The sequence below is a fragment of the Malaclemys terrapin genome, chromosome 4 (genome assembly GCF_027887155.1).
Source record: "Malaclemys terrapin pileata isolate rMalTer1 chromosome 4, rMalTer1.hap1, whole genome shotgun sequence".
NCBI classification, from domain to species: domain Eukaryota; kingdom Metazoa; phylum Chordata; order Testudines; family Emydidae; genus Malaclemys; species Malaclemys terrapin.
Genome location: NC_071508.1, coordinates 30,339,875 through 30,354,071, shown reverse-complemented (window position 1 = coordinate 30,354,071; position 14,197 = coordinate 30,339,875). Strand labels below are relative to the sequence as shown.

Below are 14,197 nucleotides of genomic sequence, written 5' to 3'. Positions count from 1 at the left end.
GCATACACATCTAATATGGAATGGACATGAGCAAGCACTCGAAGAAAAGTGGTGGCTTCCGGCTGCTGTCTGAACTTGGAGACAGCATGCCAACACACTCCCTCTCCCAACACCACACACTCCCTCCCACCCTATACACTCTCTCACTCCCCCCAAAACACACTGTTGCTGTCTCTCCCACACACACCCTGTTACACACTCTTCCTCTCCCCCCACCCCCCCATCCACACACTTCAGTTGAAAAGCATCTGGAAACCTAATAGGATCCCTAGTAAGATGGAATGATGGGATTGAGAAACCTGCATCATGTGATGCTGTACCTGCCCCATGCGTTTTCCTGAGAAAACTACAATGCATTGGTAACCTCCCAAAAAACACCATCCTAGCCACCATGGATGTAGAGGCTCTCTACACAAACATCCCACACACAGATGGAATACAAGCTGTCAGGAACAGTATCCCGGATGATGACACAGCACAACTTATTGCTGAGCTCTGTGACTTTATCCTCACGCACAATTATTTCAAATTTGGTGACAATATATACCTCCAGACCAGTGGCACCACTATGGGCACTCGCATGGCCCCACAATATGCCAACATTTTTATGGCTGACCTGGAACAACGCTTCCTCAGCTCTCGTCCACTCATGCCCCTTCTCTACCTACGCTATATTGATGACATCATCAGGACCCATGGGAAGGAGACCCTGGAAGAATTCCACCATGATTTCAACAGCTTCCACCCCACCATCAACCTCAGCATGGACCAATCTACATGGGAGGTCCACTTCCTAGACACCACCGTACAAATAAGTGATGGCCACATTACCACCACCTTATACCGAAAATCCACCGACTGCTACGCCTACCTTCATGCCTCCAGCTTCCACCCTGGTCCATCGTCTACAGCCAAGCACTGAGGTACAATCGCATCTGCTCCAACCCCTCAGACAGAGACCAACACTTACAAGATCTCCACCAAGCATTCTCAAAACTACGATACCCACACAAGGAAATAAAGAAACAAATCAACAGAGCCAGATGTGTACCCAGAAGCCTCCTGCTACAAGACAGGCCCAAAAGAGAAACCAACAGAACTCCACTCGCCATCACCTACAGTCCTCAGCTTAAACCTCTCCAACGCATCATCAGTGATCTACAACCCATCCTGGACAATGATCCCTCACTTTCACAGACCTTGGGAGGCAGGCCAGTCCTCGCCCACAGACAACCTGCCAACCTTAAGCATATTCTCACCAGCAACCATGCACCACACCATAACAACTCTAACTCAGGAACCAACCCATGCAATAAACCTCGATGCCAACTCTGCTCACATATCTACACCAGCAACACCATCACAGGACCTAACCAGATCAGCTACATCATCACCGGCTCATTCACCTGCACGTCCACCAATGTTATATATGCCATCATATGTCAGCAATGCCCCTCTGCTATGTATATTGGCCAAACTGGACAGTCACTACGCAAGAGGATAAATGGACACAAGTCAGATATCAAGAATGACAATATACAAAAACCTGTAGGAGAACACTTCAACCTCCCTGGCCACACAATAGCAGATGTAAAGGCAGCCATCTTACAGCAAAAAAACTTCAGGACCAGACTCCAAAGAGAAACTGCTGAGCTCCAGTTCATTTGCAAATTTGACACCATCAGATCAGGATTAAACAAAGACTGTGAATGGCTATCCAACTACAGAAGCAGTTTCTCCTCCCTTGGTGTTCACACCTCAACTGCTAGCAGAGCACCTCACCCTCCCTGATTGAACTAACCTAGTTATCTCCATACTGATTTATATCTGCCTCTGGAGATTTCCATTACTTGCATCTGAAGAAGTGAGGTTCTTACCCACGAAAGCTTATGCTCCCAATATTTCTGTTAGTCTTAAAGGTGCCACAGGACCCTCTGTTGCTTTTAATTGAAATCTAGTCCTTTGTGTACTTTTACCCTATACTGTACAGATTTCACGGTGGAGACCAGCGTTTTTCAAACTGGAATCCTGACCCAAAAGAGGGCTGCAGGGGCAGGAGACGTAGGTTATTGTAGGGGGGCGGTTATTGTATTGCCACCTTTACTTTTGTGCTCCCTTCAGAGCTGGGTGGCCAGAAAGCAGTGGCTGCTGGCCAAGGGCCCAGCACTGAAGGCAGCAGCGCAGAAGTAAGGGTGGCAGTACCACAACCCCCCTACAATAACCTTGCAACCCCTCCATAGTCCCCTTTTGGGCAAGGACCTCTACAGTTACAACACTGAAATTTCAGATTTAAATATCAGAAATCATGAAATTTACAATTTTAAAAATCCTATGACTATGAAACTGACCAAAATGGACTGTGAATTTGGTAGGGCCCTGCCCATGAGGCATTGCAAACCCTTCCCAAAGCACCTTGTGGCCAGGTGCACAGTGGGATAGCTACTCATAATGCATTTCTCTGTGTTGATGCAAGAGCTGCTAGTGTGGACGTGCTCTGCTGACACAAGGAACATAGCGTGGAAATGCAATAGTGGTTTAATTAAAATGGTGGCTGTATGTCAGCATAACTTGCGTCAACAAAACTCTGCAGTGTAGACCAGGCCTTAGGCCTGGTCTACACTACGACTTTAATTCGGATTTATCAGCTTTAATTCGAATTAACCCTGCAACCGTCCACACAACGACGCTATTTATTTCGATGTAAAGGGCCCTTTAAATCGATTTCTGTACTCCACCCCGACGAGCGGAGTAGTGCCAAAATCGATTTTAGCAATTCGAATTAGGGTTAGTGTGGCCGCAATTCGATGGTATTGGCCTCCGGGAGCTATCCCACAGTGCATCATTGTGACCGCTCTGGACAGCAATCTAAACTCGGATGCACTGGCCAGGTAGACAGGAAAAGCCCCGCGAACATTTGAATTTCATTTCCTGTTTGCCCAGCGTGGAGAGCACAGGTGACCACAGATAGCTCATCAGCACAGGTAACCATGCAGGCCGATAATCGAAAAAGAGCATCAGCATGGACCGTGAGGGAGGTACTGGATCTGATCTCTGTATGGGGAGAGGATTCAGTGCTTGCAGAACTTCGTTCTAAAAGACGAAATGCAAAAACTTTTGAAAAAATCTCCAAGGGCATGATGGAGAGAGGCCACAATAGGGACTCTGAGCAGTGCCGCGTGAAAGTCAAGGAGCTCAGACAAGCCTATCAAAAAACAAAGGAGGCAAATGGTCGCTCTGGGTCAGAGCCGCGGACATGCCGCTTCTACGCCGAGCTGCATGCAATTCTAGGGGGGGCTACCCACCACTACCCCACCTGTGTTCGTGGATTCTGGGTCGGGGATAGTCTCATCAGCGACGCCTGAGGATTCTGCCGATGGGGTAGAGGAGGAGGAGGAGGAGGATGAGCTTGCAGAGAGCACACAGCACTCCGTTCTCCCCAACAGCCAGGATCTTTTTATCACCCTGACTGAAGTACCCTCCCAAGCCTCCCAAGCCAGTACCCAAGACTCTGACCCCATGGAAGGGACCTCAGGTGAGTTTACCTTTTAAAATATAAAACTTGTTTTAAAAGCAAACGGTTTTTAATGATTACTTTGCCTGACTTTGCATTCGCGGTCAGTTCAGCTACAGGAAAAGTCTGTAGCTACTGGAAAAGTCTGTTAACGTGTCTGGGGATGGAGCGGAAATCCTCCAGGGACATCTCCATGAAGCTCTCCTGGAGGTACTCCGAAAGCCTTGCCAGAAGGTTTCTGGGCAGTGCATCCTTATTCTCTCCTCCATGGTAGGACACTTGACCACGCCATGCTTGCAGCAAGTAATCTGGTATCATTGCCTGACAAAGCCTGGCAGTGTATGGTCCCGGTGTTTGCTGGCATTCAAGCAACATCCGTTCTTTATCTTGTTGTGTAATCCTCAGGAGAGTGATGTCACTCCTGGTAACCTGGTTGAAATACGGGAACTTAATTAAGGGGACAGAGGTGGCCGTTCCTACTGGGCTGTTTGCCTGTGGCGGAAAATAAATCCTTCCCTGCAGTTAGCCAAGCGCAGATGGGAAATTGGCCCTGAGTTTTTCGCGTTTGGCTAGCAGGGATCTTCCCTGTTACCAGCCACGCGGTGGGGGGAGGGGTACCGTGATCATCCCAGAGAATTCATGGCGGGAGGGGGGCGGCGGCAGGGGGGGGGTTAGTTTGGTGCCTGCAGGGATCTTCCCTGATACCAGCCACGCGGTGGGGGGGGAGGGGTACAGCGATCATCCCAGAGAATTCATGGCGAGAGCAGGGGGGTGGTTAGTTTGTTTTCTGGTGCTGCTGAATGTTAACAGAAAAACCGCAGCACTCTACAAGCTATGCTTGGTATGTGGGAAAGGAGGGCGCAGAAGCTGTAAGACAATGGCTTACCATGGCCGCATGCAAGCCGAATTCTGTTGCCCAGACCTGTGATCTCTAGCAGCAAAGCCACAGGCACTCAGCATTAAGAGGCAAAATGCGACCTTGCACAGAAATCACATGTGCTATGTAATGTGAATAGTGTTGGTCACCGTGAAAGAGTATAAGCATTGTTCTGCAAAATGTAGCTTTTAAAACAATTCTCTCTTTTTTCCCCTCCCTACAGCAGCTGCAAATTCCTCAAGCCTCCCTCCTCCATCCCGAAGGTTATCACAGATAAGGCGTCGTAAGAAGAGAACGCGAGACGAGATGTTTTCTGAAATTATGGAATCCAGCCGCAGTGACAGAGCTCATCTGAATGAGTGGAAGGAAACAGTTTCAAAGTATAGGAAAGAAGTCAGTGAACGTGAGGACAGGAGGGACCAACGTGAGGAGAGGAGGGACCAATGTGAGGAGAGGTGGCGGCAGGAAGACCAGAGGATGAAGGATGCAACGCTGGGGCTGCTGCGTGAGCAAACAGACATGCTCCGGCGTCTGGTGGAGGTTCAGGAACGGCTGCTGGAAAACAGACTGCCACTTCAGCCCCTGTTCCACCCTCCCCCCTCCCCATGTTCCGTATCCTCCTCACCCAGACGTGTAAGAACGTGGGGGGGGGGGGAGGCTCCGTACACCTTCCCATTCCACCCCAGTAGACAGCCCAAGCAAAAGGCTTTTTTTAACCTTTTCTTTGTGGCTTTTTCCTTCCCAGCAATCCTCCTCCAAAATACCACCCGAGTTCCCTCCCTCTTTTTCTAATCTATTAATAAAGAATAAATGATTTTTAAATGATAGTGACTTTATTTGGTTTGAAAGAAAGCTGGGGGAAGGGGCAGGGTGGGTTCCTTACAGAAAATCAGTCAATAAAGGGGGCGGGTTTTCATGAAGGAGAAACAAACAGATATTTCACACTGTAGCCTGGCCAGCCATGAAACTGGTTTTTAAAGCTTCTCTGATGCACAGCGCTTCCTGATGTGCTCTTCTAATCGCCCTGGTGTCTGGCTGCGCGTAATCAGCAGCCAGGCGATTTGCCTCAGCCTCCCACCCCGCCATAAAGGTCTCCCCCTTACGTTCACAGAGATTGTGGAGCACACAGCAAGCAGAAATAACAATGGGGAGATTTCTTTGGCTGAGGTCAGAGCGAGTCAATAATGATCGCCAGCGACCTTTTAAACGGCCAAATGCACATTCTACCACCATTCTGCACTTGCTTAGCCTGTAGTTAAACAGCTCCTGACTCCTGTCCAGGCTGCCTGTGTATGGCTTCATAAGCCATGGCATTAAGGGGTAGGCTGGGTCCCCAAGAATAACTATTGGCATTTCAACATCCCCAACGGTTATTTTCTGGTCCGGAAAGTAAGTCCCTTGCTGCAGCCCTTTAAACAGAGTAGTGTTTCTGAAGACGCGAGCGTCATGAACCCTTCCTGCCCAGCCCGCGTTGATGTTGGTGAAACGTCCCTTGTGATCCACAAGTGCTTGCAGCACCATTGAAAAGTACCCCTTGCGGTTTATGTACTTGGTGGCTTGGTGCTCCGGTGCCAAGATAGGGATATGGGTTCCGTCTATTGCCCCACCACAGTTAGGGAATCCCATTGCAGCAAAACCATCCACTATAGCCTGCACATTTCCCAGAGTCACTAACTTTCGTAGCAGCACCTGAGTGATTGCTTTGGCTACTTGCATCACAGCAGCCCCCACAGTAGATTTGCCCACTCCAAATTGATTCCCGACTGACCGGTAGCTGTCTGGCGTTGCAAGCTTCCACAGGGCTATCGCCACGCGCTTCTCAACTGTGAGGGCTGCTCTCATCTTGGTATTCTGGCGTTTCAGGGCAGGGGACAGCAAGTCACAAAGTTCTATGAAAGTGCCCTTACGCATGCGAAAGTTCCGCAGCCACTGGGAATCGTCCCAGACCTGCAACACTATGCGGTCCCACCAGTCTGTGCTTGTTTCCCTTGCCCAGAATCGGCGTTCCATGGATAGAATCTGCCCCATTAACAACATGATCTCCAAAGCACCGGGGCCCGTGGTTTCACAGAATTCTGTATCCGTGTCCGTGTCCTCATCATGCTTGTCGCTGCGCTGCCGCCGCCGCTGCCTCCTCGCCTCGTTTTTCTGGTCCTGGCTGAGCATAAACTCCACGAGAACGCGCGAGGTGTTTACAATATTCATGACTGCTGTCTTGAGCTCAGCGGGCTCCATGCTTGCCGTGGTATGGAGTCTGCAGTGTTCACCCACCCAGGAAAAAAGGCACGAAAATGGTTGTCTGCCGTCCGTTGCTTTCATGCAGGGAGGGAGGGAGGGAGGAGGTGAGGCTGTACCCAGAACCACCTGCGACGATGGTTTTTGTCCCATCAGGCACTGGGATCTTAACCCACAATCCCAATGGGCGCGGGAGACTGCGGGAACTATGGGATAGCTATGGAATTGCTACCCACAGTGCAACGGTGCAGAAATCGACGCTAGCCCCGGTACTTGGACGCACACCACCGAATTAATGTGCTTAGTGTGGCCGCATTCATTTCGACTTTATACAACCTGTTTTTCAAATCCGAATTATATAAATTCGGATTAATCCCGTAGTGTAGACATACCCTTAGGCACCAAAATAAGTGGCCTCAATTTGCTGGGTCCTCAGCACTTTAGAAAGTGAAATCAGGCCACCCACTGAGGTGCTTAAATATGGACTTGGTAGTGTCCTACTATTAGGTACCCAACACAAACCTCTGTTTTAATAGTCACACCCACAGCTTCATTATGTATAGTTATGGCTGTGGTACTCAGTGCTCCTCTGTTCTCCTCATGCTCCTCCAGAAACAAGCAAGTGTTGGAAAACCAAGATGACAGTTCCCATATAACCTTAATTCTGCTGCCTTTCATCTCTGCTTTAAGGCATCCACCTATGGAGATGACGGTATCTTACTCCTCCCTCAGTCTGTGCCAGCCAGCATCAAGGACTCCCCAGATTAGTGGTGCTGCACAGAGAACAATGAGGCTCACTGGACTATATTGAATAGAAGGCCTGACTGGAGTTGTACTAGGCAGAGACAATGACAGGTTTGGTTAAGGAAAGGTAAGGTGCTGTTATATTACAAGTTCCTAGTGCCATCCCCATGGGGAGGAATATCTTTGTATCCACAGACGAAAACACTTTACAGAGAGGTCAGCATTACCCCCATTTTCTCGATTGGTAACCATTGGCATAAAGTGAAGTGACTTTCTCAAGGTCACCCAAACTAGTAGCAGAGTTCAGAATAGAACCAAGGGTCTGAGTCCCAATCCAGGGCCCTATCCAGAAGACTACACTGCCACCTACTTCCCACACAGCCAATATCACCTTAGATGGTCCTTCTACAATCAGAACCGTACCAAGCAATTCCATGTTTAACATTGGCATTTCTTATAAAAACTGCTACCCCTTTACTGTAATCATTTCTGTTACATAAGACTTTCTTGGACAGATGGCGTGAAGCATGCATTTCCTTGTTTTTCCATTTTTGTATTTCAGAATTAAACTCTCCCATTCCAGAAAGGCACAAGGAACACAGAATAGTGTTGAGCCCTGGCAACCATAACTCCATGTTGATTCACCTGCAAAAATCCTCATCAATTCTTGTTTTTTTGAGAAAGTGGGACAGTTGAAGGGATGGTGGGGAGAAGGGGTGCTATTACTCCTCAGCACTCAGTAAGAAGGGTTACCCGCAATCAAGGCTTAGTGCAGGGTCTCCCTTTCCTTCCAGGAGCAGCAGACAAAGGGAGCTTCATAACCCTTTCCCAAACACCGGGGACCGAGCTCAGGAGTTTGACACCTGCAAGCCTGAGGACGACGACCATGCCTGGGGTGTGCTCTGGGAAGGTCACCATTCTCTGCTCCCCACCCTCAGCAGTGTGTGTCTGGACTATGCACCAAACCAGTTGGTTTTTAGCTCCCATTCCCTCATCTGAACAATGTGTGCATGCCTCAGAAGGGTTCCTATGGCAGGGAGAATTGCATGGTTCCCATTTCCCCTGCCACTCATGAGGTTCACAGATGATGTCAAAATAGAACAGCACTGGCCCCTAAATCAACCCAGTCTCCCCCAGGTGCCCTCCCAAAGCATAGGGTGAAAGTGGGACAATCCAGCGCACTGATGTATCCTCAACACCAAACAGCAGACGTTACCTCCTGAACTCTGAGCAAGGCAATATAGGTCAATCAGTCCCAGAAAATCCAAAATTGTGCCTTAGTGTTCTCATCTATGGGCTAAGATCAAGCAAATTGGACAAGGCTATGCAGGGAGGCAAAAACAGAACCCAAGTTTCCTGAGTCCTAGGCCAGTGGATTAACCACAGAACCATCTGTCCCTCTAATACCTCCTGCCCATTGAAAAGGGATCTCTGCTCAAACCTCAGACAGAGGGGAAACAAAAAATTGCACAGGGATCAGTAGTGCTTAAGTGTCCTGGCTCCTAGCTCATTCCCTTCTCCACAACACCATCTTTTATTCCTTCTGCAGTCCCTGCTTCATACACAGCCTTTGCACTGACACTCCATGGCCTTGTCTACACTACAAAATTAAGACTACTTACTGTGTTCATCTTTGTTGGTGGAAGCGCTCCTTGGGAGGATGCGCACCATCAACTTAACTGTATGGGGCATTGTGGGACACTGACAGCTGGAGCCCTCCCTTCCCCCTCCGGGCTCACAGCCAAAAGACAATGCAAGTAACAGTGTCTAACTACATTGACCTAAGCACTACACCTCTTTGTGGAGGTGGTGTTATTAGATCAGCATAATCATAGAATATCAGTGTTGGAAGGGACCTCAAGAGGTCATCTAGTCCAACCCCCTGCTCAAAGCAGGACCAATTCCCAGCTAAATCATCCCAGTCAGGGCTTTGTCAAGCCAGGCCTTAAAAACCTCCAAGGAAGGAGACTCCACCACCTCCCTAGGTAACGCATTCCAGTGTTTCACCACCCTCCTAGTGAAATAGTTTTTCCTGATATCCAACCTGGACCTCCCCCACTGCAACTTGAGACCATTGCTCCTTGTTCTGTCATCTGCCACCACTGAGAACAGCCGAGCTCCATCCTCTTTGGAACCCCCCTTCAGGTAGTTGAAGGCTGCTATCAAATCCCCCCTCATTCTTCTCTTCTGGAGACTAAACAATCCCAGTTCCCTCAGCCTCTCCTCATAAGTCATGTGCTCCAGACCCCTAATCATTTTTGTTGCCCTCCGCTGGACTCTTTCCAATTTCTCCACATCCTTCTTGTAGTGTGGGGCCCAAAACTGGACACAGTACTCCAGATGAGGCCTCACCAATGTCGAATAAAGGGGAATGATCACGTCCCTCGATCTGCTGGTAATGCCCCTACTTATACAGCCCAAAATGCCGTTAGCCTTCTTGGCAACAAGAGCACACTGTTGACTCATATCCAGCTTCTCGTCCACTGTGACCCCTAGGTCCTTTTCTGCAGAACTGCTACCTAGCCATTCGGTCCCTAGTCTGTAGCAGTGCATGGAATTCTTCCGTCCTAAGTGCAGGACTCTGCACTTGTCCTTGTTGAACCTCATCAGGTTTTTTTCGGCCCAATCCTCTAATTTGTCTAGGTCCCTCTGTATCCGATCCCTACCCTCTAGTGTATCTACCATGCCTCCTAGTTTAGTGTCATCTGCAAACTTGCTGAGAGTGCAGTCCACACCATCCTCCAGATCATTAATAAAGATATTAAACAAAACCAGCCCCAGGACCGACCCTTGGGGCACTCCGCTTGAAACCGGCTGCCAACTAGACATGGAGCCATTGATCACTACCCGTTGAGCCCGACGATCTAGCCAGCTTTCTATCCACCTTACAGTCCATTCATCCAGCCCATACTTCTTTAACTTGGCGGCAAGAATACTGTGGGAGACCGTATCAAAAGCTTTGCTAAAGTCAAGGAATAACACATCCACTGCTTTCCCCTCATCCACAGAGCCAGTTATCTCATCATAGAAGGCAATTAGGTTAGTCAGGCACGACTTCCCCTTCGTGAATCCATGCTGACTGTTCCTGATCACTTTCCTCTCCTCTAAATGTTTCATAATTGATTCCTTGAGGACCTGCTCCATGATTTTTCCAGGGACTGAGGTGAGGCTGACTGGCCTGTAGTTCCCCAGATCCTCCTCCTTCCCTTTTTTAAAGAAGGCAGGGGCAATGCTGTAATGTAGACAGACTTAAATTGATGTAGGCTGCCTTACATCGACCTAACTCTGTAGAGTAGACCAAGTCTTTAAGACACAGACTTAAGTCTGAAACCCAGCTCAGCTTGTTTTGACCTTGTGCAACCTCTCATTTTAGCTGCAAACTAATAAAACCAGCAAAGTGCAGAGAAATATTAACAGGCATCAGCAGATCAAGAGACCTGCAGGAGTCTGGATTCAAGACAAGCAGCTCTACCAACAAGCATAGGGTACTTTGTGGGTACTCGTTCACACACTAGGCCTTCCACTATGAGCCTGCTCTCAGCTGGGATTCCTTCAAGCATACACCATGCCAACCTCAAGCATTTAAATAAAAATCAATCACACGTCAGCCCCCCCAAAATCATGATTTTTAAAACCGTGTAACAGTTTGTTTCTGTTTATTTGCCTTCTGGTTTGAGCCTTCATGGGTCACATTCTCAAGCTTCTCGCCATGCAGGCTAGCTTTCATAAAAAATAAAAAAAATCTAAGAGCCTCACATGTACTGGAGCTTTAAGATAAACACCAAGTATTGCAAGACCCATGATAAAAGTCACAAGTTAGAAATAGCATATATGGCCAAGAGCCATCTTCCAGTCCAAGTCCCTGCAAAGCACTGTTCAGCCAAGAACTGCTCACTCCACAAAATCAAATAAACAAATGAAAAGTTATTAGCTGGTTTATTTGTGGAGCTGGACCCTTTGGGCTGGGTTTTCAAAAGAGCTCAGGTCAAGTTTCCAACAGCTCCCATTTGTGACGCTCATGGCTAGATTCTCAGAAGTGCTCAGTGCCCAACATTAAGAGGCCAGATTTTTCAGGCGAGCTCAGTTAGGTACCCAGATGGGAGTTGAGCACTTCTGAAAGCTCCAACCTAGATCAGTGCCAGGTGGTCCAGGACTAAGATTTGTCTGGAACCTCCTTAATTTGCTCTGAATCTATGCAGTGTTATAGAAACTGCTTTTTGGGGGCACTTATATCTCAAACTTCTTGGCCAAATTTGCCTCACCCTCATCCTTGAGGTGGCACAGCAATTTTCCAGGCACTCCATCTAGGCACATGCATTTTATAGCACAGAATTTTAATAAACTGGAAAAGCTTTCTTCTTCCTAGGACTCACCTATCATACAGATGCCTGAATGTACTAGCTGTACTCAGGTTGGTCTGTAAAAATGCATACTTGGACCAAGTGGGGAAAAAGTAGCAAGGACACTACTGTCCATTGATTTCACTGCCTGTTATTATGCAATCCATGTAAAGGAACAAAATTCAAGCATCTGCTGAAGTGAAAAGTGGGAGATTCATTTTCAAGAGCAGTAGCTTCAGTGATCTCATATTCGGAATAAAAGCAGCATGGGCTAGATAGTTTAAACATTTGCATAAAACTACAGTACCAAGACTAAGAATTCAGGTACAAGTTATTTTTAAGTCTAACTCAGACCTATTCATTTTATAACTAGCTTGAGAATAGACTTCTAACAGCATGAGTATGCCTACCAGGGAAGAAAAACAAAAAAACAACAACAACAACTTGGAGTTTTACGGGTTCCCTTAAGACACGTGAGCCCTAATACACATCCATAATGTTAAAAATCTAGCATACAAATAGTCATCTTAGACTTTGTCAAGCCCTTTAAAGAACTGTATCCTAGGCGAAACACTTTTGTAAAGCTGCATTTTGTAAAGCTGCATGTGCTGTGGCAGAAATAAAGGCTAGAGAGCTCTCTGAAGAATTCTTACAGGGAAGTGCTGGAGCCAACTCAGCATGAAAAGATTTCTATGTAAAAGTGAAAATATGGCCTCAGAAGTCACCCAAAGTTTCAGTGGCACGCTGCCGGGAAATGCAGTTGAGTAATTATCACTTGAAATTCTCTCTAGCCTAATTAGATCTGTGCAGATTAATTATAATTTTTTTAATAAGACAGCGCTTCACCATCTTGTCTGTAGTGAGATGCCAGTGGGGATCGGGAAGGGGTGGATGAGAGGCAGCCATGTTCTTTAGAAAGCAACCACCATTTTGAACCACGGCTTCTTTGAAACCTTGTTAGTTCGCACAAGAGAAGGGTTCAGCATATGCAGCCAACATCGAAAGTTCCGTCTGCAGGATGCTGGCAGAGAGGTGCACTACCAAAAGGCGACATCAGCTTCCCCCCATACACTCTTTGTACTAGCTCTAGGATCAAGGCCCCACAGTGCTGGGCCCCGTTGCCACTGCATCCCCAAGTGCTCAATCTCAGCCCAGGAACTGCGCCCCACTCCAGACAAGAAGACGCGCACACGCGCTTTTCCTTTCCCCCGGCGCACCGCTGACTTGTGCAAGCCCCCCCCCCCTCCCACCCCACGAAGAGGGAGCCCGGTCCCCCGCCCAGACGCGCACCGCGAGGATACCCAGGTCCGCTCTATGCACGGGGCAATAGCGCCGCACGGGCCTCCCGGACCCGGAGGACCTCTGCCAAGCTCCAGGACCCGGCCCCAGCGGCGCTGCCACGCACAGCAGGAACCTGCCCTCCCCCGCGCTCCCCTAACCATGTCTCCAGCTGACGGGCAGAGCCTCCGGTAGCAGCAGACGCGCGACGGGTCTGAACAGCACCGCAAAAACAGCCGCAATGTATCCGGGACTCATATTATATAGGGAGCCCCCGGCCTCCATTGCCCCCTCGCTTCCCATTGGCCAGCGCCGGCCCCACGCCTCTCCTCCCGGGAACTCTATTGGGCACCGAGTGCGGGGCTGCCCCTCCCTTGCCTGCCATTGGCCAGCAAGTATGAATTTGGGTCTGGAGGAGCCAGCCGCTAGGCCGTTCGTACCCGGGCGGGCCTGAGCTCTGCTCCCGCCAAGGAGCCGGGGGCGGTGTGCGCGGCGGTGCCGCTCACAGAGCCCCTCCTCGTCTGTGCTGGAGACAGAGCGACGCGGGTCAGGGCCCCGCGCTGAGCGGCCCGTTGTGCTGCCAGGCCTGCAGCCTCGGGCCTGGACGGAGCGCTGCCCCCGCCCCGGTGTGCAGGGGCATCTGCGCGCAGTCACTCAGCGCGTAACCTGCGGGGCTACTTCACAGGTGGCAGCGCAGCCCCGCCTGGACACCGGCTGTCCCTGCTGACGCACCTTCTCCCCACTCCGGGCACTCTGCTAGCACCGGAGTGTGCAACAGGGGGAGACCGCATCTCTGGCACGGCCCCTCTTGGGGACTGAGCTGGGCCCTAGGCTGAACTCACAGGCCAGGGTTGAAAGAAGTGACTGACTTCACTCGTTCCAGAGTGGTAGTAGCTGTGTTAGTCTGTATCAGCAAAAAGAACGAGGAGCGTGACCAGATCACTACACTAAAATATCGGGACACATGGGGGTGCCATCAGTCCTGCCCACCAGTCCACCCCCACTGTTCCCAGGCGCCTCCCCTACTCTGCCCCAGTTCATGCCCCCTCCCAGCTTGCCCCCCCCCCCACACCCTTCCTCGTCCCCTGGCCTGCTGCTGCCTTGCTTAGGGTTACCATATTTTGTGCCTCCAAATGGGGGACACTCCACGGGGCCCCGCCCTCAGCCCCGCCCATGCCCCCGCCCCTGCTTCCTGCGAACATTTAATTCACG

The 14,197-nt window shown here is 49.6% G+C and overlaps 1 protein-coding gene across 1 annotated transcript in view; it reads right to left on the bottom strand.

Annotated features, from left to right (window-relative positions):
• LOC128835685 (tubulin alpha-8 chain) overlaps nucleotides 1–13,254 on the bottom strand; it is a 28,769-nt gene extending 15,515 nt beyond the window's left edge. The window contains exon 1 of the mRNA XM_054025272.1: nucleotides 13,147–13,254. Within this exon, the coding sequence (XP_053881247.1) occupies nucleotides 13,147–13,149 (3 nt within the window). The 5' untranslated portion in view covers nucleotides 13,150–13,254. The remainder of the gene's footprint in view (nucleotides 1–13,146) is intronic.
• Between the last annotated feature and the right edge of the window lie 943 nt (nucleotides 13,255–14,197).